Source organism: Rhizopus delemar, genomic scaffold (genome assembly GCF_000149305.1).
Source record: "Rhizopus delemar RA 99-880 supercont3.2 genomic scaffold, whole genome shotgun sequence".
Classification (NCBI taxonomy): Eukaryota; Fungi; Mucoromycota; class Mucoromycetes; order Mucorales; family Rhizopodaceae; genus Rhizopus; species Rhizopus delemar.
In genome coordinates this window covers 2,216,874-2,235,256 of record NW_027137828.1, presented here as the reverse complement: position 1 = coordinate 2,235,256, position 18,383 = coordinate 2,216,874, and the positions used below count along the sequence as shown (strand labels likewise).

At 34.5% G+C, this 18,383-nt stretch overlaps 8 protein-coding genes across 8 annotated transcripts; 2 read left to right on the top strand and 6 right to left on the bottom strand.

The window, feature by feature from the left end:
- Positions 1-142: 142 nt before the first annotated feature.
- On the bottom strand, positions 143-1,964 carry RO3G_03092 (T-complex protein 1 subunit beta; the record flags this gene model as incomplete). Its single annotated transcript, XM_067657683.1, has 5 exons — positions 143-1,008; positions 1,069-1,648; positions 1,705-1,770; positions 1,829-1,894; positions 1,962-1,964. 5 exons carry the CDS (start codon positions 1,962-1,964, stop codon positions 143-145), a joined length of 1,581 nt encoding a protein of 526 aa, XP_067513784.1.
- A 501-nt stretch (positions 1,965-2,465) lies between these two features.
- Positions 2,466-2,816, top strand: RO3G_03091 (uncharacterized protein; the record flags this gene model as incomplete). The annotated part of the gene is made up of 2 exons (XM_067657682.1): positions 2,466-2,547; positions 2,719-2,816. 2 exons carry the CDS (start codon positions 2,466-2,468, stop codon positions 2,814-2,816), a joined length of 180 nt encoding a protein of 59 aa, XP_067513783.1.
- Positions 2,817-3,289: 473 nt separating this feature from the next.
- On the bottom strand, positions 3,290-3,754 carry RO3G_03090 (uncharacterized protein; the record flags this gene model as incomplete). Its single annotated transcript, XM_067657681.1, has 2 exons — positions 3,290-3,323; positions 3,387-3,754. 2 exons carry the CDS (start codon positions 3,752-3,754, stop codon positions 3,290-3,292), a joined length of 402 nt encoding a protein of 133 aa, XP_067513782.1.
- A 626-nt stretch (positions 3,755-4,380) lies between these two features.
- Positions 4,381-4,963, bottom strand: RO3G_03089 (uncharacterized protein; the record flags this gene model as incomplete). The annotated part of the gene is made up of 2 exons (XM_067657680.1): positions 4,381-4,464; positions 4,670-4,963. 2 exons carry the CDS (start codon positions 4,961-4,963, stop codon positions 4,381-4,383), a joined length of 378 nt encoding a protein of 125 aa, XP_067513781.1.
- A 1,731-nt stretch (positions 4,964-6,694) lies between these two features.
- Positions 6,695-8,370, bottom strand: RO3G_03088 (uncharacterized protein; the record flags this gene model as incomplete). Its single annotated transcript, XM_067657679.1, has 6 exons — positions 6,695-7,557; positions 7,612-7,680; positions 7,736-7,946; positions 8,010-8,041; positions 8,104-8,164; positions 8,227-8,370. The coding sequence occupies 6 exons, from the start codon at positions 8,368-8,370 to the stop codon at positions 6,695-6,697; spliced, it is 1,380 nt and encodes a 459-aa protein (XP_067513780.1).
- Positions 8,371-9,843: 1,473 nt separating this feature from the next.
- RO3G_03087 (uncharacterized protein) lies at positions 9,844-10,049 on the bottom strand (the record flags this gene model as incomplete). Its single annotated transcript, XM_067657678.1, has 2 exons — positions 9,844-9,923; positions 9,971-10,049. 2 exons carry the CDS (start codon positions 10,047-10,049, stop codon positions 9,844-9,846), a joined length of 159 nt encoding a protein of 52 aa, XP_067513779.1.
- A 1,096-nt stretch (positions 10,050-11,145) lies between these two features.
- On the bottom strand, positions 11,146-13,147 carry RO3G_03086 (uncharacterized protein; the record flags this gene model as incomplete). The annotated part of the gene is made up of 5 exons (XM_067657677.1): positions 11,146-11,608; positions 11,659-11,925; positions 12,024-12,585; positions 12,633-13,028; positions 13,102-13,147. 5 exons carry the CDS (start codon positions 13,145-13,147, stop codon positions 11,146-11,148), a joined length of 1,734 nt encoding a protein of 577 aa, XP_067513778.1.
- Positions 13,148-14,240: 1,093 nt separating this feature from the next.
- Positions 14,241-17,225, top strand: RO3G_03085 (uncharacterized protein; the record flags this gene model as incomplete). The annotated part of the gene is made up of 1 exon (XM_067657676.1): positions 14,241-17,225. One exon carries the CDS (start codon positions 14,241-14,243, stop codon positions 17,223-17,225), a length of 2,985 nt encoding a protein of 994 aa, XP_067513777.1.
- Between the last annotated feature and the right edge of the window lie 1,158 nt (positions 17,226-18,383).

Here is an 18,383-nt window from a genome sequence, read left to right as displayed (position 1 = left end):
GAGGATGAAAATTTTTAAAAGCAACGCACATTGAACATATTCGGAGATGAATAGTCCCCAGCAGCACAAAGATTGTGTAGAATACGATTTAAGCAAGATCAGTCTACAAATAACAAAACATGGTCTAACTTCATTATTTTATTTATGCAGTTCTTTGACGAGGAGCAGAACGAATAATATTATCTACACGTAAAACCATTTCAGCCGCTTCGGAAGCAGACAAAAGTACTTGCTTCTTAAGTTTAAATGACTCGGTGATACCTAACTCTCTCACATCACCAACCTCACCCTTGATCATATCTAAGCCAGCCGTGTTCCTTCCATCATAATGTGCAGCCCTCAATTGAGAAACCAATTCAGAAGAGTCAAAACCTGCATTATCTGCCAAAATAGTGGGCATTTGACGAAGAGCCTTTGCAAAGGATTCTGCAGCAATGGCACGCTTACCAGCTGTTTTAGCAGCAACTTCATCAGCAGCCTTCGACATCAGCATTTCGGCGCAACCACCACCTAGTACTGTTCTAGGTTCTTTCACTGTTTGTGACAAAACACAGAGAGCATCGTGAAGAGATCTTTCAGCTTCATCCAATAACTGTTGGGTAGCACCACGCAAGACAACAGTGCATGCTTCACCAGCAGCTACACCAGAGAATTTGATTAACTTATCCTCGCCAATGATAACTTCTTCAATCAAGTCACAATGGCCCAATTTGACTAATTCAGGATGATCAAAGGTAGAGGCAATTTCACCACCTGTCACCAAGGCCAATCTTTCAACACCTTCGAAATCAGCATGCTCAATACTAGCAATACCTGAATCGGCAAATAGTTGTTCTGGCCAATTATAAATCAACTGACGGTTTACAAAACAGTTGATACCGTGAGCTTTGATTTTCTCGACCTTTTCCTTCATTTTGTCACGTTCTGCACGTTCTAATTCGGCCAATTTACCTGTGGCATCTACCTTTACACGAGCACCGAAAATTTTAATTTTGTCAGTATCCATAGCTATCCAAAAAAAAGAAGTCAAAAAAAAGAAGTCCTATAGCGTGTAGTGTAGTTATTTACATGTATTAGCAATTAAAATCTTCGCATTTTCAACTCGTTTGGGGCAGTTAACACCAATTGATTTATCAAGAATAAAGCCTTCATCCAAATAAGAATCTCTTAATTTTCCTCCAGGTTTCTTAATGATTTGAATGTTTTCCAAATTAGTAGATCCTTTTAAGCGAAGAACAGCATCGACAGCCAGCTCGGAGAAGTATTCTTTGTCTTGGGATAACACTTTAGAACTAAGGGTTGTCTTGGCGATGTTGATCAAATCTTGACGAAATAACTCCTTATCCTGGCTGTGATCAATCGCACTTGCTTCAAGCGCTTTGTAAGCAGCGGAAGAAGCAAGTCGATAACCCTCAATAATTGTTTGTGGGTGAATATGTTGGTTCACCAAGAATTCTGCTTGACGTAAAAGTTCAGCTGCCAAAACACAAACAGACGTTGTACCATCACCTACTTCGTCATCTTGAACTTTAGAAATATTTACAAGTACTTTGGCAGCTGCATTATCAAGAGCAATTGATTTCAAAATCGTGGCACCATCATTTGTTACGAGGATTTCACCCGTTGAAGCAGATTGAAGAATCTTGTCCTAATTGTCGATTTTCAGTCGGCACATTGTACGCATACAAGAGATTCTATACTTACCATACCCTTAGGACCAAGAGTACTTTTTACCAAATCACCTACAGCAATAGCGCCAATGAAAGAAGACTAAAGCAATTTTAATTTATTTTTTTGCTTGAGCATAGGACTTTTTTTTACTCCTTACCAAACGCGCATTTTCAGCTCTTTCTTCAGTGGCTTGATTTTGAAAGATGTCAACAGGGGCTAAAGACTTTCGAAAAATATCTTTTTAGTAAGTCAAATTGCCTCTGTAACTATACTGCCTTTTTTTTAATTACCATTTAATATTTTTTTTTTCTCTGGAAAAAAGAAGTAAAAAGGGGGTTGGGGCTAAAAAGAAGAAAGGAAGGAAATTGACAAGTGACAAATACATACTCCGACAAAATCGCACGTTGTTGAAGTGCATACACAGTAAAGTTTCCTGTCATCAAACATAAGCTTGCTCATATCTCCTTTTTTCGGAACAGTATATATTAATGTCAGAGTTTTATATATATCTTAAAGCTAACTAAGAGCTTTTAATATAATTTTTACTTTCTCGATTTTTAAAGTACTTATCTATTACTGCTATAAATTGTCCTTTTTTTTAAAATTTTTTATTACAAGCTGTTGCTTCACTCAATGCAAGTAAGTCAGAACTATGTTAGAGATCTCTCATGTATCAAATTTTTCTAAGATTTTAAAACTTAGACCAATAACATACTTTGGGTGCCGTCGAACAATTCAAACTCGCAAGTGTAATAGGCTTTTATAAACTTTTAAATGTTTTTTCACCTTTAAAAATGCTCATTGTATCCAATACATATACTATATTATTCCGTTTGGAAGCGATATGTGATTTTTTAGGATTATTTGACAAAACAAGTAAGTATAGCAGTGCGAATAAAAAAGGTTGACGGATAACCATAAAAGAAAATAGGGTTATGTTGTCTTTAATCGAAACTCAAAAATAACAAGAGATAATAGCAGATGATAGTAATAGTTTGTATAGTATGTCTGAAAAATAAAGTTGCGAAATGCCAAGAAAATCCATAGATACTGCTACAACAAATCGTGCTGATGCTAAGAATAAAAGATCCAGAGGAAGGCTCAAAAAGAGAACTGAAATCTCAAATCTTGGCTCAAATTTTTAAACCAAATAAATAGATAGAAATTGGGTTATGACACATATAAATACACTTAATAAATGAATGCTCTAGCAGAGAAACCGCTTTTTATTATTTACATATTACGATATCTAAATAGACAAATTATGCTAGACATTTCTTTTGGTATGCAGCTTCTATATAAACTTAATGTATAATTTTTACAATAAGCTATACACTTAAGGAGTACTATATCTCTCGCAATAAATTATTTCACTTTCGTCTCTTATTCTCCGTGACTAAAGGCTTAATGTTAAAGCCACCCATTCCATGTACTGAGTATTCGCCCTCCGTTAACTTTTATGTCACATGTAAAACATGGAAGTATTCGCATGGCTTTATAAAATTTTGTATTTCGTTTAAGGTACAGTAGCCGCTCTATTTAAGAGCATTTTCTATTTATGGGTGTATCTCTAAAGAACGGCATAGGTCCCCAGCATAAATACCACTATACTACTATTCTATTTAAGGGTGCAACGCAAATATTTTTTACCACTAAATAGAAAAATTTTTTATAAGTGATAGTTTTTTGGAGCGCTCTAACAATAAATTTTTTACTTTGTAAAATAAGATCGAACATCTGTTTGCTCTTTTGACTTATCTAATTCAGCACAAGAGTCAGCCAATCTCATCCGAATTCGGCGATGTAATTTACGATCAAGATCGTCCAAAAGAGCTTCGTACATGAAAATAGTTTCATAGGCTTCTCTCAACCGCTTTTTACACTCTACTATATCGACACGCTGCTCATCTTGCTCTGTATTATCATTTTCTTCTGCTTCATCTATGTTGCGTTCTGCCGTTTCTTCATTATTAGTGGTACTTGTTGTATAACATACTATCATCTCGCTTTCATCTGCTTCAAATTTCAACTGGCTAACAACAGTAACTTTGTTGTCAAATTTCCTGGGGAAATCTGGGAGCATTCTATTTATTGTTTCTGGTTTTACTTTAAGCCAAGTATTAGCTAGAAAAAACATAGCCTGAGCTTGATCCATTTTATAAACATTCGGATTGTCCAACTTTTTACTGATATACAGACATAAAGCACGGTCATACTGCTGGGCTCGGAAGTGTGCCTTAAATTTGTCAATAATTCCTATGTATACATAATATTAATGAGAAAACTGTAAAACAAAAAGACAGCTTATATAGCATTTTATCAACAGATAATAGACTACCTGCATCAAGAGCCTGTAGCTTGCTAGTCGTGTTTGCTAGGAGAAATATCAATTTAATATTGTTGAACGGAATTCTTATTTTATGAACGAATGCATTATCCAAAAGAAGAGCAATTTTTCGATTCTGTCTTCCAAAGGCAACATTTAACTTTTTCACGTATGCTGTGAAAATTTCAGTTGTCATCCAAGTATTAGTAGAATAATGGTATTCAATTTCATGTTTTTTTTTCTAATTGCAGTCATGGATAACAAATTAGCTCTTGCTTCAAAACATTTGGGGCTCTTGTGTTGTCCGATAACAATGGGTTACCCTTTGTAAGTCCCATCCGAGTTACAGAGCAATCCAACTATCAGACGAGTTTTACTTTTTTTTAGGCCATCAAGCGACTCGGAACATATGGTTCTTCTTGGTGGTTGCTGGTAATATAAACCTGTTTCATCAAAGTTCGTGATATCTATAGGATCATATAGTCCAAGAAGTTCTTCTATCTTCCTCAATTCGTTCTGAATGTTTTCAGGAGTGATATCTACTGAGGCACTTTCACCATGCATTGGCCTGCATTTTACTCCAATTCACTTAAAAAGTTTGGTGAGTCATCCAGAAGAAAATGAAATTTCATTTTCAAGGATTCTATACTTTACTCAGGCAATATGTCTTACATATCGAAGGATTGAGTCTCGATTGACTGGCAGATTATTATTGTTCATGTCTGCAACAAACTTTATTACTTCATCAAGTTGAGGATAGCATGTTGTTGTTAGACTTTTTCCATTATTGACAACATTAATATTACTATATAACGTTTTAGCATTTTTGAGAATGTTTGATACAGTCTGTTGATCTAAATTGAATTTCTTCATAGCCCATTCACCTAATTCTGCTTGATTGAGCTGGCCAGTAGCATTTTGACCCAAAAGCTCAATTTTTTGAGAAAGAAAGGCGTACACGTTCATTATTAGATATTTTTTCATAGATAGAATCTAAACAAAGAAAATAACTTTTGTTAAATCATATATTTATTCTCATCAAAATTATTTTGAGTCTACGACTCGTATATTATCCTTCCAGCAACTTTAATCAAGACTTAAGCAAGTTTTGATTTGTTAATGTCCTTACATAATTACCAAATCTATACCAATCGACAGTGGCCTATGTGGAAACATGTTGTACAAACATGTCTATAATGTAGCTACAATACATATTAAATGTGTTCAATTTTTTAACAGCTACGAATTTCGATTTAAGGGTATGTTCTATTTAAGGGTGGATACTTCAAAAATTTTGGTCATCCTTAAATAGAGCAACTACTGTATACGATTTAATTGTAATAGACCCATTTGATTTTTATCTCACGCTACCATGCTAAAAGCCAATGGTGTGCAAGTAATGTCTTAAACATTGCGTTATAGGCGGGTATTCGTTTTTGTAAGAAGCTTAATTAATCACTAATTAAATCATTGATGCTTCAAAAAAAAAAAGGTACCATCGACTTCATAACGCTGTTGTTTTTTTTAAACCTACAGCAGACTAGTCTCTCTAGAAGAAACCTTGAATCCAAAATTATGCTGCAAATATAATGAAAGCTTAACACTAGTAATCAAACTAATAAGATAAAGTTTTATTAAGTTGGTAAAGTCGGCTAAAAGAGCAATTACTTGAATGATCTATACTCTATCGGTAGAATGATTTGCTGAATTTACATTGTAGTCAATAGAAGTGATTTATACTTTAAATACTATGATTTTTTATTTGAATTTTTTGTATATTGTTTTGGTGAGGGGACCTTCTTTCATTCCTTTATTGATAAAAATACTTGAATATTTCATCTCTCCTCATATAAAAGTTATTTCTAGCAAGATACTGGCAGTAATGCAATGGAATGTGTAACATTGCTTGAATAAAGGGCTGCTTTGAAGAATTTAGTAAAAAAAGAATCACGACCTCTCCCAAAGATGATTACAATGACTTAAGTAGTTATAGAAAGGAAAATTTATTTTACCAAGGATAATTTTGCTTGCAAGAGGTTAAAAAAGATCTATTAATGTTTGCTTACATAATCTCCCATTTGAATTGTACTTGCTTCATTGCACATAAAAGAGCTTAGACTACAATGTGCTTGCTATTTCATTTATCTATGTATACACTCATCACTTTCATATTAACATTAATTATTGCTTTATTTTCTTTAAAGCTGTTACCCTTGAATATTTACTAATGCTGTCTTTATTTTTCCTAATTTTCTGCAATTTCGTTAAAGCTATTTTACTGCAAAGAATAACAGTGTATGCTTTCTAATATCCGCTTCATTTTTTTTAAAAAATTTTCTTCACGCTTTTAGGTATTTTATTTTAATTTTTGAAGAGAAAATATTCAAGGTCAAGCGTTTAAAAAAAGCTTTAAAAAGTCGATCACAAAAAATTCAAAGGAATACAAGTAGCCTCTAGTGTCAACATTGTACTGGCATTTGACATTTTTCACGTTTATAAGACTGAACAAGAGTTAGCATAAAAGGGATCTTTTTTAGTGATAGATTCAACAAAACTTATGTTTAATGTTAATAATAATAAAAATTTAATAGAAAGGAAAAGCGTTTGAGTGAGAGAATGTGAGTGAGAGTGGGTTTGAAGTTTAAAAGAATATAAAATAAAATGTTTTTCGCATTTTATTTCTTGCTAATTCAGTATCTAATGTGATTTCTTGTAAACTCTGAGACCATCACTACTGTGTCCCTTCTTGATAGCCAAACCAATGGTTTCGTCATCAGGGTTAAATGTAGTGTAGAAGGCGTTGGTAAGACTTGTACCAAGGACCCAGTCACGCTCAGAGGAACCACGGGTAATCTTTGTAGCACAACAATCACGATCAGCATCAACAACACTAGTCCAGTATTTAGCGGGGAGTTCAACAATGTGGTCTTCAAGGGTCATCTTAAGAGCGGGAAGTTTCTTGGCTTCGGAACATTTGATGTTGTAAACTTTAGTGGATTCATCGTAATAGCCACCGAACTTGGCATGGAATTCATCAGCCTGCTTAGGTGGCATGGCGATAACACTAGTAGAAGTACTGACAGAAGCAACGGCCTTTTCCTTTTGTTCTAATTTTAAGGAACCAAAGCTTGCATGACGGATACAGAGATCCCAGTTCTTAGCTGAAGCATCAGGATCATCGGCTAAACGAATGTAACTGACATTGCCTTCGATAACGCTAGTATCAACACCACCAATAACAAGGTAGCCGGCGACTTCTTCTTCATCATCACTTTCAGTGGTAGTACGCTTGGTGAAGGTACCAAAACCACCAGAAGCAACAGTACTGGTGGTGGTGGTGGTGGTGGTAGAAGTACTAGCATCAGAAGTAGTGCCAGCAGTTGTAGAATTGGTGCTAACAGTAGAGCTTGTGGTACTACTACTGGTTGATCCAGATTGGTCGAAACCGCTGCTAGAGGATGTGGTGTACATACCAAATTGAGAACTGGAAATACCACTGCCTTGTTGGAAAGCAGTAGAGACGAAGGCGGAGTCAGAAAGAGTATCACGCTTAGATAAACCTACCAATAATAATGTAAATATTTTTAAAATGTTGAATTAAACAAAGAACTTACTGCCAGCAGAAGAAGAGGAAACCTTAGTATCATTGAAATCAACGCTACGACCAAGACCAAGATAACCATCTAAAAGAAAGTAAAAAATGAATAAATTATAATAAAAATAATAATAACAATATACCAAAGCCAGTGCCAAAACCAGACATTCTGTAAGCACCACCAAAAGGGAAATCAGTTACTTTGAGACCAGCAAATTCAAAGGTATCAGTGTAAATATGGGTGTCAACGCAAGAGTCACCATAATTAACAGAGAACTTCTTTCCAGTGGAAGAAGCATCCTTAGACTTTGTAGAATAATAAGTACAGCGTCCACGACAGTTCTTGGTTTTACACTAATAAAAAAATAATTGTAATTAATAACAATTGTAAATATATTCAAGATTCTGGAACATTACGTTGGAACCACGAACCCAAGAATAACCAGTCGCTAATTAAAAAACAAAGAAATTAAGTACAACCAAGAAAATTAAATTTTTTTTAGATTGTTACTTGTATCAAAAGCAAAGACAAATTCTTGTGCAGGGGAACCAATCTTGACCTTACCAGCAAGCTATATAAATATATAATAATTAATATAAAATATTAAATTATTTCATATAAATGCTTTCATACCACACCGTTGTCAAGGGCTTTACCGGCAGCCTTATAGATGTCACCATCTTCAGTACGTTTGTAAAGAGGAATACTAATTGGTTCTGCAGCAGCGTTGAGAGCGAATTGAGCGAGAGCTGCGAGACAAAGGAAAGCGACACGCATTATCTTTTATTGTTTGTTTGTAAATAGAGATTTGAAAGGATTGTTGATAATCAATAAAAGTTGTAAATGATTGAATTCGACTATTCAAAAATATATAAAATATAGTTTTCCTTTTGTTGATCTATTTATGTCTGTGTAGTTGATACAAGAGTTATTTTCTTCTTCAATAAAAGAGAAAAAAAAAAGAAATAAAGAAAAATATACTTTATAAAGAGAACTAAAAAGAAGAAAAAGAAAAGGAAAAAAAAAAAAAAAAAAAAAAAAAGAAAAGAAAAGATTACAAACTAAAAGGGAAATGTAAATTGAGGGAGTTTTAAAGAAGAGCTTAATGTTTGAATGATAGGACATTTTTAATTATTTGTGTTCTAATTTTGGTGCCTGGATGACAGTGTAGTTTTAATTCGTGATACTTTCTCCTAATTTACGTGTAACGTTTTGCTTTAGCTCGCAGTTACATTTTAATCTCAGATAATTACAATGAAAATAATATTTCCGTATTTCTCATTTATAAAAAAAAATCTTTTATTAAAGGAACAAGGGGTTTGAGAGGGAAATAAAAAGAAAAAGAAAATGGATGAAAAGAATACAGAGAGTTATAAGTAAAGGTTGAGTAATGATTTTTTCAATGTTCACAAAAAGATTCAATTTCCTTGTGCACAATTGCTTACTTGGTTCACTATTTGTCCCAAAAATAGATTCTTTTTTAACTGACCGTCATTTTATTATACTTTTGCTTGCGTTTTCTTTTTTATAACAGTGATTGATCTAAATCTATATTATTGATATAAAATAAAGAAAAAGAGATAATCTCAAAAGTATATTTGTTCATTGTTTAGCTGAAAATGAATCTGGATATTACAGTCAAGATTTTGTTAACATGTCCCTTCATGGTTGATGTCCCCAGATCTTTTTTTTTTTTTTTTTTTTTAATCTTTACTATGCCAAGAAAAAAATTCATACTTTTTGTCTTTTTCTATATTCGTTCCTCGACCCGTATTTTATAAGCTAAAACATAATAATGAAATCATAAGTAAGCATAGCAGATACTTTATTTTTAAATGATATTATTCCTATGATAAACGCCTTAATTTGATCTTCAATATATGAATGTATGTATATCTTCTGTGCGTGTCGTACAGTCAAAAAGCCATCAATTGTCACTTCATCTCCTTATTGTAAAACGCCAAACTTTCTTTTACAAGCTTCACTTCCGTATTCCAAGTATTCTTTTCTTGTTACAAAACTCTTTTGTAGTTCACTTTTCGAACTTAATGAAACAAAGCTATTACCACCTTGCCAAGCAAATGTCTCTGGACTGTGGATACTTTTAATAAAATCTATTTCCTTATTATCATAACTTACTTTGAAGGTACTACAATTCTAATGTCATATTCAATTGGTACTAATTGTCTAAGATCTTGTTCTCTTTATAATCACTGTTAGCGCATTATTTTGGCTTCAAACATTAGAATATTACATGCGATCCAAATAGCCAGGAATATTTGCATTGCCTCCTACCAAAATAATGTTGGCATAGAGTAACCCATGAATGACTATAATATGTAAGTAGATGTTGTTTTATTTCTATTTTTGTATTCACCAGAGTCACAAGCATTCACACCTTGCACAATTGCTTCTGCTATCCCTGCTTGGTCTAGACCAATATCGGATGGACGCATTAATATTTCGGGTATCATGAATCTTTCATTATTCATTAATAATACTTGTTCATTTCTATCGCCTTCTCTTATTGATCGAACACGTCCTTGGTTATTATTTAGAAAGTCAGGTAAAACATACTCTTGTATAATTGTATTCTCTGAATAGTGTTTTCTATATAACAAAATCAACTAAAGTCCACTTTTAATAGCTTTGTACCTGCAAATGTCTAAGTCTTTATAGACATCTTTGGATATAAAACAACACTTTTCTTTAATATCATTTATAATATAAGTTTCTTCCATCATATCATAATGTCTAAACGAAACTACTTCTTTTAAATGATTCGTCAATAATTTGCCACCAACATTGATCCTTCGTATTCCTTTGATTATTGGTTTTCCTTTTAGAAAAGGTATAACATGGGTAAATGAATATCCTGAATCAACAATCAAAGTACAGTCAGGGATTGATCCAATCTTATCGCCAAATAATCCACCAAGTTCATTAAATAAACACAACTGTGGTGACATTGTTCTATAACAAGAAGCAAACTCATATTCTTCAAATATAATTTGGTCATAACTTTCCTGAATCACTGGCAAATTAAAACAGGGCTCTGTTATCAATAAATGTGTTTCCTTTGGGTTGATCTTTGTCACATTCTTAAATACTCGATCCCATATAGGCTTTTCTATTTCCCAGTTAACTAAATATCCCTAATACTTATTAATATCTCGAAATGTACTCTCTCTTTTATTTACTTTTTCAAAAGGGAGTCGATAATAAAGGGAAGAAAAATCATTACAATCTTCAAATTGATCGCCAATGTAATTTTGCTTGTTTGTCTTACTTCGAACGACTGCGTTGGGCACTTTTCTTTACAAGGATTAAAATACGTTATTTAAGCTACATGGTATGAAATCATACCTTGGTTCTGCATCGAGAAAGGAGATGCCAGCTTTTATTGAATAGGCGCCATTGTCAATGATTAATGTTTTTGGAGGCATGCGTCAAAAAAAAAAAGTAAAAGGGTTATAAAGGCGGTATTTTAATTTAAAAGTCTTTACAATGGTAGAGTAAGGGCGTCACTATGTATCATACAACAAGCATTCTTTATTTCTTGAATAACTGATGGTTTTGATTATTTCTTTTTCTTAGCCCTTTTCTTTTCCTTTCTATAGGATAATATTCTGTATCACTTGCAGATGCTGTACTGACAGTTCCTTCTTTATCCAAAAGATAAAGTAGCTCTTCATCAGAATTAGATTCAAAATCTTCTTCTTCTTGTCTAGTCCAATTAAATATACTACTATCATCTAAAAGTGCTTTTGCTGTTCCTGTCAAAAATTCATTCGCAACTTGAGAAAATGTTCTGCCTCCTGACGCTAATTCTGATACAGATTCTTTACTCGTTGAATCATTCCTGAATACGTTGTCAGGATCAAAATCACTAAATACACTTGGTCCAATTTCATTGATAACTTTTGTGATATCTTGTGATAATTTTTCTCTGATCTCACGCAAATTAGCTGTGCTATCAGGATCATAAAGTGCAACATAAAGTGGTCTCAATGATCTATGTAAGTATAATAAGACAATCTTCTTTACGCGACTAACTGGTCTTACTTAAATACATCAATACCATTTTCTGCAAATCGCATAGATGCATAGCTAATGAATGGTAAGCAAGTCCAGGTGATTATTGGCATCAAAAGCTTCTGAAACCAACACATTTGATTTGATTTTAAGCAAAGCCAAAATACAATGAGGGTATACATCCCATATAGTGATGGTATCAGCACAAGGCCTACCAAGAACTTCCAAGTGGCTAAAACGTCTCGGCCTCTTATTTTCACAGATGATGATGCTAATGCTTCTTTTGCCTTTTTCATGCTAATAAATTTTGCAGTAATGACAATTGGAAGATTCAATATCGATCTAAGCTATCGTCATCAGTTTCATATATACACGTATACAAAAAAGGGATTTACCCAGGAAACGATAGTAACCCCCAGACAATAAAGATCATGACGCGGTAGCACAATAAGAAGAAAGTTCGCCAGCCTCTCAAATTAACTTCCGGTACTTGATGATCCTTTAAGCCGTGATATTTTAACAGCTGGTTGTATGCCAACACCTTTTGTTGAAGATCAATTACTCTTGGGTCGTCCTTGTAAAGATTATATCCAATAACAAATCGACGATTAAGATCAACTACTTGAGCGATATGCAATCGACGATGGGCTGGTTTGTACAATCGACGAGCGGCTTGGATGACCATCAAAGTTTGATCATTAGCTGTATTCACTGTCACACTTTTTAAGGCATAGTAAATTGTATCCAACAAGTAAGAGCAGGCCTCTCGCTTCTCTTGGCCACCTCTCTTAAACTGCTCGACAAGTTCATGGGAGATTGTGATGGGCTTACCAAATTCGATCACTGCTCTTGATCTAAACCTGTGTGCATGGAAGTAATTTAAACCACAAGGAACAATCTTCACATTTAATCCAGGATATGCCGCCATTGCACCAAGCGCCATGATCGTCACACCAGCTACAAAAAGGTCAAATGTTGGTATAGATCACATGAGTAGTGGTTACCTTTTAGTGGAAGCATTTCTGCGCGGTCATGGCTACCACCTTCAGGAAAAATGGTAATACATCGTCCATGATTCAATTCAGAGTATACACGTTCATATACAGCGTCTTGATCAATATGTGGTAAGCATTTGAAGGATGTACCATCTTCTCTTGTAAGATGCTCTAATGTGCGCCTGTCTTTTATTTCTGAGCTGATCAAGAGTTCTGTGTCTGAAATAATCTGACTCACTTGAAGTTTCCCAGAGTTTCTAGGTAAAGTGATTATGTCTGTAGGCTTTAACTGCTGAGTGAATTTTGTGTCAATACCAGTGATCCTCAATGGCTCCGTTTTAGAGTTTAGTAGCTGAATACGGCCTTTGCCCGCTTCAGCTATATCTTGTGGTCTTTCAACTGGAACTAACACGGGATGTCAGTTTCAAAACTTAAAAGATATACATCAAAAGAAGTTGCCTTTCTTTTCTATTCTTACTTGGATGCACTAAACTTGCAAGAAATCGAATGGCTTTTTGTCTCATTGACTTTGCTGCAATTAAAAAAGAAACTCTTCTATTACATTCTCTCATGACAATCAGCGGATCGACAAACTACACGTTGCAAAAGTAAGTAAAAATCGAAAAAGAAAAAAAGAAAAGATCCTGTTTTCTTATTATTTACTTGATTAGCGTGAGGGGCGGCTACAAATATTAGTGGACCTTCTAAAGGGACTTTATGTGATCCTCTTGGTCTGATTTCTCGAAAGAAAACATCAAGCATAATATTAAACAGCCAGACAACACAGTCATAAAGTAAGTCTGCTCTTCTGTATTTACTTTTCATTATTGTATATAAAAAAAAAGATTGAACAAAAGAAAAAGATAGCTTAAAGCAGTAAAAAAAAGAAGAGCAATACTTGAATATGATTGGTTGTGACACAGATCCACACAAAATGTACACGATTAAACGCGTGATGGGTATTTACAATCTCTCTTGATTATTCCCTTTGTACTTAAAAAAAAATCATTTTCTGAGATTATTGTCTGCTTCGAAAGAGGCTCTATCAAGGAAGCTGTCATATTGATAAGTTAAAGAAGTGGTTAAATAATTTTTTTTTAATATTTAAATTTTAGACAACAAATTAATCATTGTTTTTATTAAAAAAAAAAAACTTTGCAGCATGGGAATACATGTAATGGCAAAATGCAGATAGTGTCCCTTGTCAAATGCGGTGATTTAAATATCATTTGTGACTTTCATTGAGGACCAGCAAAAAAGATCTTGCCATTTTTCAATTTTTTTTTAGTAAAACAAGGGACAGCAGCTCATCAACTGTATAAAAAATAATAGAGAACGGACAACATTGTAAGCCTTCTTAACTTTGTCAATAATACAAAAACTGCTTAATTTTTATTATCCTGAATTTGTCCTTTTGAAAATAATGCTTTCTCTTACAGCTGCTGCGACTTGTAAGCAATGCCAAGTAAGAATTTATAGCCATTTGCTAGAGATCAGTAGCTGATATATTTTGTATTTTAGAGAAATGCTTGCAGACTTAAACGTACAAATATCACTTCATGCAACGTTTCTTGGATGAATCGCTTGCGAGGGCACTCCAAACGTCAATTTGTCACCATGAATAGAAACAGGCTTGATAACTCTGCAACCTACAGCAAAGCTCATATGAGACACTGGAATACCCCACATTATATTCCAATTGCACAATCAATATCCACTACGACACCTAACCGAGATTCCGGAAAAGAGGATTATAGTTACGACTCTGTTCTTTCCGCTGCGTTGGATCAATCGAATGCAGTCATTGCACAGTCGTTAACAGAGAACACTTTTAAGTTATTAAGGCAAGGAAGCCCAGAATCTGCATGGGACTGTTATCAAGACCTGGCCTCTCAGCATATTCAAAAATACATATCCCGCGATCAGTATAACCGTCTTGTTCGATCCTTTTACCGCCAAAATAATAGCGCCCTGGGCCTCGAATCTGTATTGACACTTGTAGAAGATATGAAACTATTGGGATACCAAGTAGGCAGAAGGGAAAGACTCTTGGTGATGAAATTACTTGGGCAGAATGGAAAGTTAAAAGAAATGGAAAGAGTATTTGAAGATTTAAGAAACGACAATTTATTAATCGTACCGGATGAATCGGAAACAAGAAAAGCATTTAACATTATGATGGGAGCATATGAAGAAAGGAAGAAGTCGATTGGGTATGAAGTAGCAGCGGAGAATATGATGAGAATATATGGATACATGCTGGAGCACCGTGTGAGACCTGCAAACACAGCTACTACTACGCTTCTGGATGCTATTAGAAAAGCAGGATACTCTGATGATATGGTGGAAAAAGTATGCGCCTGGATTCAACCAAAGATTGCAGCAGATGTAGATATGATGGAACTAGATCCAGTGATTTACCAAAGCTTGGTCTTTTATTTTTCAAATGCAGGCCGACCAGATTACGCTTTAAGCATAAACGACTTTATGGCAAATAGAAATATACCTCGGACACTTCCAATGATGACAGCACTTATACACAAAGTTGGAAGGGCTGGTAATACAAATAAAGCTATGGAGTTATTGGATGAAATGGTGCATAAGGAAGGCATTGAACCAAGCATTGTTACTTTCAATGCCTTGATTGATGTACACGCTCATAAAAAGCCAGAACCAGATGTAGAAGGAGCAAATAGAGCCTATGATATGTTACGCGAAGCCGGTTTGAACCCAGATATCTACACCTTTGCTACACTGATAGACATGTTTGCAAAGAAAGGCGATTTGCCAATGTTGCGAAGGGTGTATCGTTATATGTGTCGCCGCAAAAACATACGGCCAAACGATTATATTGCTTCATCTATTGTCGAATGTTTCATAAGACTCGGTGATATGGATTCAGCACTTCAAGCGTTGAAGTTTCTTAGAGGACGCGGCTCAAAGACGACAGTAGTGTTAGATCTGATTTTCAAAGGCTATATCAACAATGGGAAGCTCTCAGAGGCCTTTTCATTACTGAAAGCAATTGATAGCAGCGTGGGTCCTAGTACGAAAACATTTTTACCGCTACTAGGCTACTATGCAAATAAAGGCGACTCGCAAAGCGCTCATCGAATAGCGTCTTTGTTGATCGAAGCAAATTTACCAGCAACCTCCCATGTCTATGCTGCTTTACTAAAGTCGCATGCAAAAGCGCGTGATATAGCAGGCACTGAACGCCTTTTTGAAGCTTATAAAAAGAGATGGGGTCCGGATATATCTATTTATAACACCTTGTTGTACGCCTATGCAAAGAATAATGAGATGGAAAAGGTATTTGAAACCTACCGACTAATGAATAGTGTGAAAGTAGAGCCGAATGAAAAGACGTACGGCATCCTCATGTACTTTTACTCCAGGCGTAAAGATGTACAAGCAGTTGAAGCCATTATGGATACAATGACAACCAACGGCATTTTACCAGGACCTATTTGTAAAACGATTTTAATGCAAACATACTTTGAAGCTCATAGAACATCAGAGGCAAGATCGATTATGGATCAAATGCTTCAAACTGGCTTGGAGCCTTCACCTTACACTTGGAGTATATTAGTTAATGGATGTGCAAAAGCAAACGAATTAGACTTTGCTGAATCCATCCTGCAAGAAGCTATTGAAAGATCAAAAAATTCCCCACTGCACCAAAAGAATATTTTAAGAAATGTCAATGTTCAATACACCCGCAACATAGCACCATACGAAACTGTTGTACCCCAAACAATCGAAGATTTACTTGATACGGCAGATGAATCACTGATGGCGGGAAAAAGCGTTCTTTCATCCTACTTATTCAGTCCCTTGATTGATGCATACAGTAAGAATGGTAACTTTAATCGAGCAAAAGAACTATTCAACAAAATGGTCGAACTTCATGTTCCTGTTACAGTGCCGGTCTATGTTACTTTGATGAGCATGTTTCAAAATGAAAAGCGCTATGACGCCGTTGAGACAATGTGGCAAGCTTTACACGAACCAGCAAAACATCAAGAATTTGTGGAGAATATTGATCCAAACATAAGTCGTATACCAATCCCTGAAAAATATTATGATCATTTGCAATTATTGGAAATCACCAGTGAACAAAATATCCAAGTTATCGAGCCTACTGAAGAATCTATACCCGAACAGGCTTCATATTTTGCATTATCAATTTACATTGACTCACTTGTACAACAAGACCGCGGAGAAGAAATTGAAACCCTTTGGAGCCAGCTAGAAAGTAAGAATTATCAATTTGATGAGCAAAACTGGAATCGTTATATTGTATCCTTACTGGGGAACAACAAGTTGGATAAAGCATGTAAAATAGTATCTGAACAATTCCTTGCTTCTGATTCAGTAGATGAAGAAGATGAAAATGAACAAGATAGTCGACTATCAGATAAAGTTGAGCGTAGTAGAGACAAATTAGATATAGATACAAGCAATCAGCTTCATGATCGCACATGTTTCGCATTCGCTACAAGATTTAGAATTCCAGGAGCAGAGAACATGGGTGTTCTTCGATTAAGATCCGCTGTAATTGAAAGGATTAAAAAGTTCTTGAGAGAGGAACAGGTGTGACGTTATTGTATTTTATAGAAACAGTATAATAGAAACATTTATAAATACAAGTTTAATCTGTTTATTGAAAACAATAAAATGTATTTTTAGTAAAAATTGCTTCAAGTATCTACTGTGGTAATTTAATTGCTCTAATTGTAGTGATCGAATGTTGTATAAAAAGCTTTGTGGCTGAATAAGTCTCACTATCCAATTTAGCCATTACAAATTGATCAATGAAAAAAGTATATGTGCCAAAAATTTTAGTATGCAGGAGAGTGTCAAAGAGTTTTTTGTTTTGCAATCACTGCTCTATCCATCTACAATCTGGGTAGTAACATGCTTTGTCAGCGCCACCACATAAGGAGAATCGGTAACGAATGCCCTAATGTGGAACAATAGATATTTTATGTTCATCCTGTGACTAAGGCAGAAGAAAAAGACGGTTCACAAATTAGGTTTAAGTTTCACTTATTAAAAGAAGAAAGCTTAAACAATAATAATAAAATAGTTTATTAAAAAAATAATACTTTTTGTTTTGCAAGTTTCTGATTTGTAAGATTAGTCGTTGGTTATTATGAATTTATATAATTTGTACTTAAATATATTCATTCATGCATGCTAACACTCCTCAATTGTATTGCTAATGGAGACAACACTGTCTTTGGGTATAGTAAAAGCAGAAAATAATGATGAAATCAATGATACAATAAACAAAAAGAGAAATGGGGGACTGAAGGAACAAAGGATTGTAGATAGCTTTAAAATGCAAACAGAAATTTATAAGCATTAGTCTATAGCCAACAATTTATAGTTTGGCATTATTATTATAATTATTATTAGTAGAAGTGATGATAAAATATTAACAATAGTTATTATAAGAACTTTTAATGAGGGGATAAAGGTGAAGAGTCAATCTCGACTGTTCTTTCTAACTGGTATACAATTTGATGTCCATCATCTTCAGGATCATTCATTGAGCACTGCAGGATGGAATTATGAGTATTATTACTAGTACAACGAATATTTTTGCCTCGTATGATTTGCTCCAAGTTTCCCTGTAAGCTAACATTAGAAAATGTGTATATATTTCATATATATGTTTCTACTTACTGTATAAACATGTCTGACTTCAATGAAATCAGGTTCAAATGCAAGTAGGTATGGATAAGATAAAGC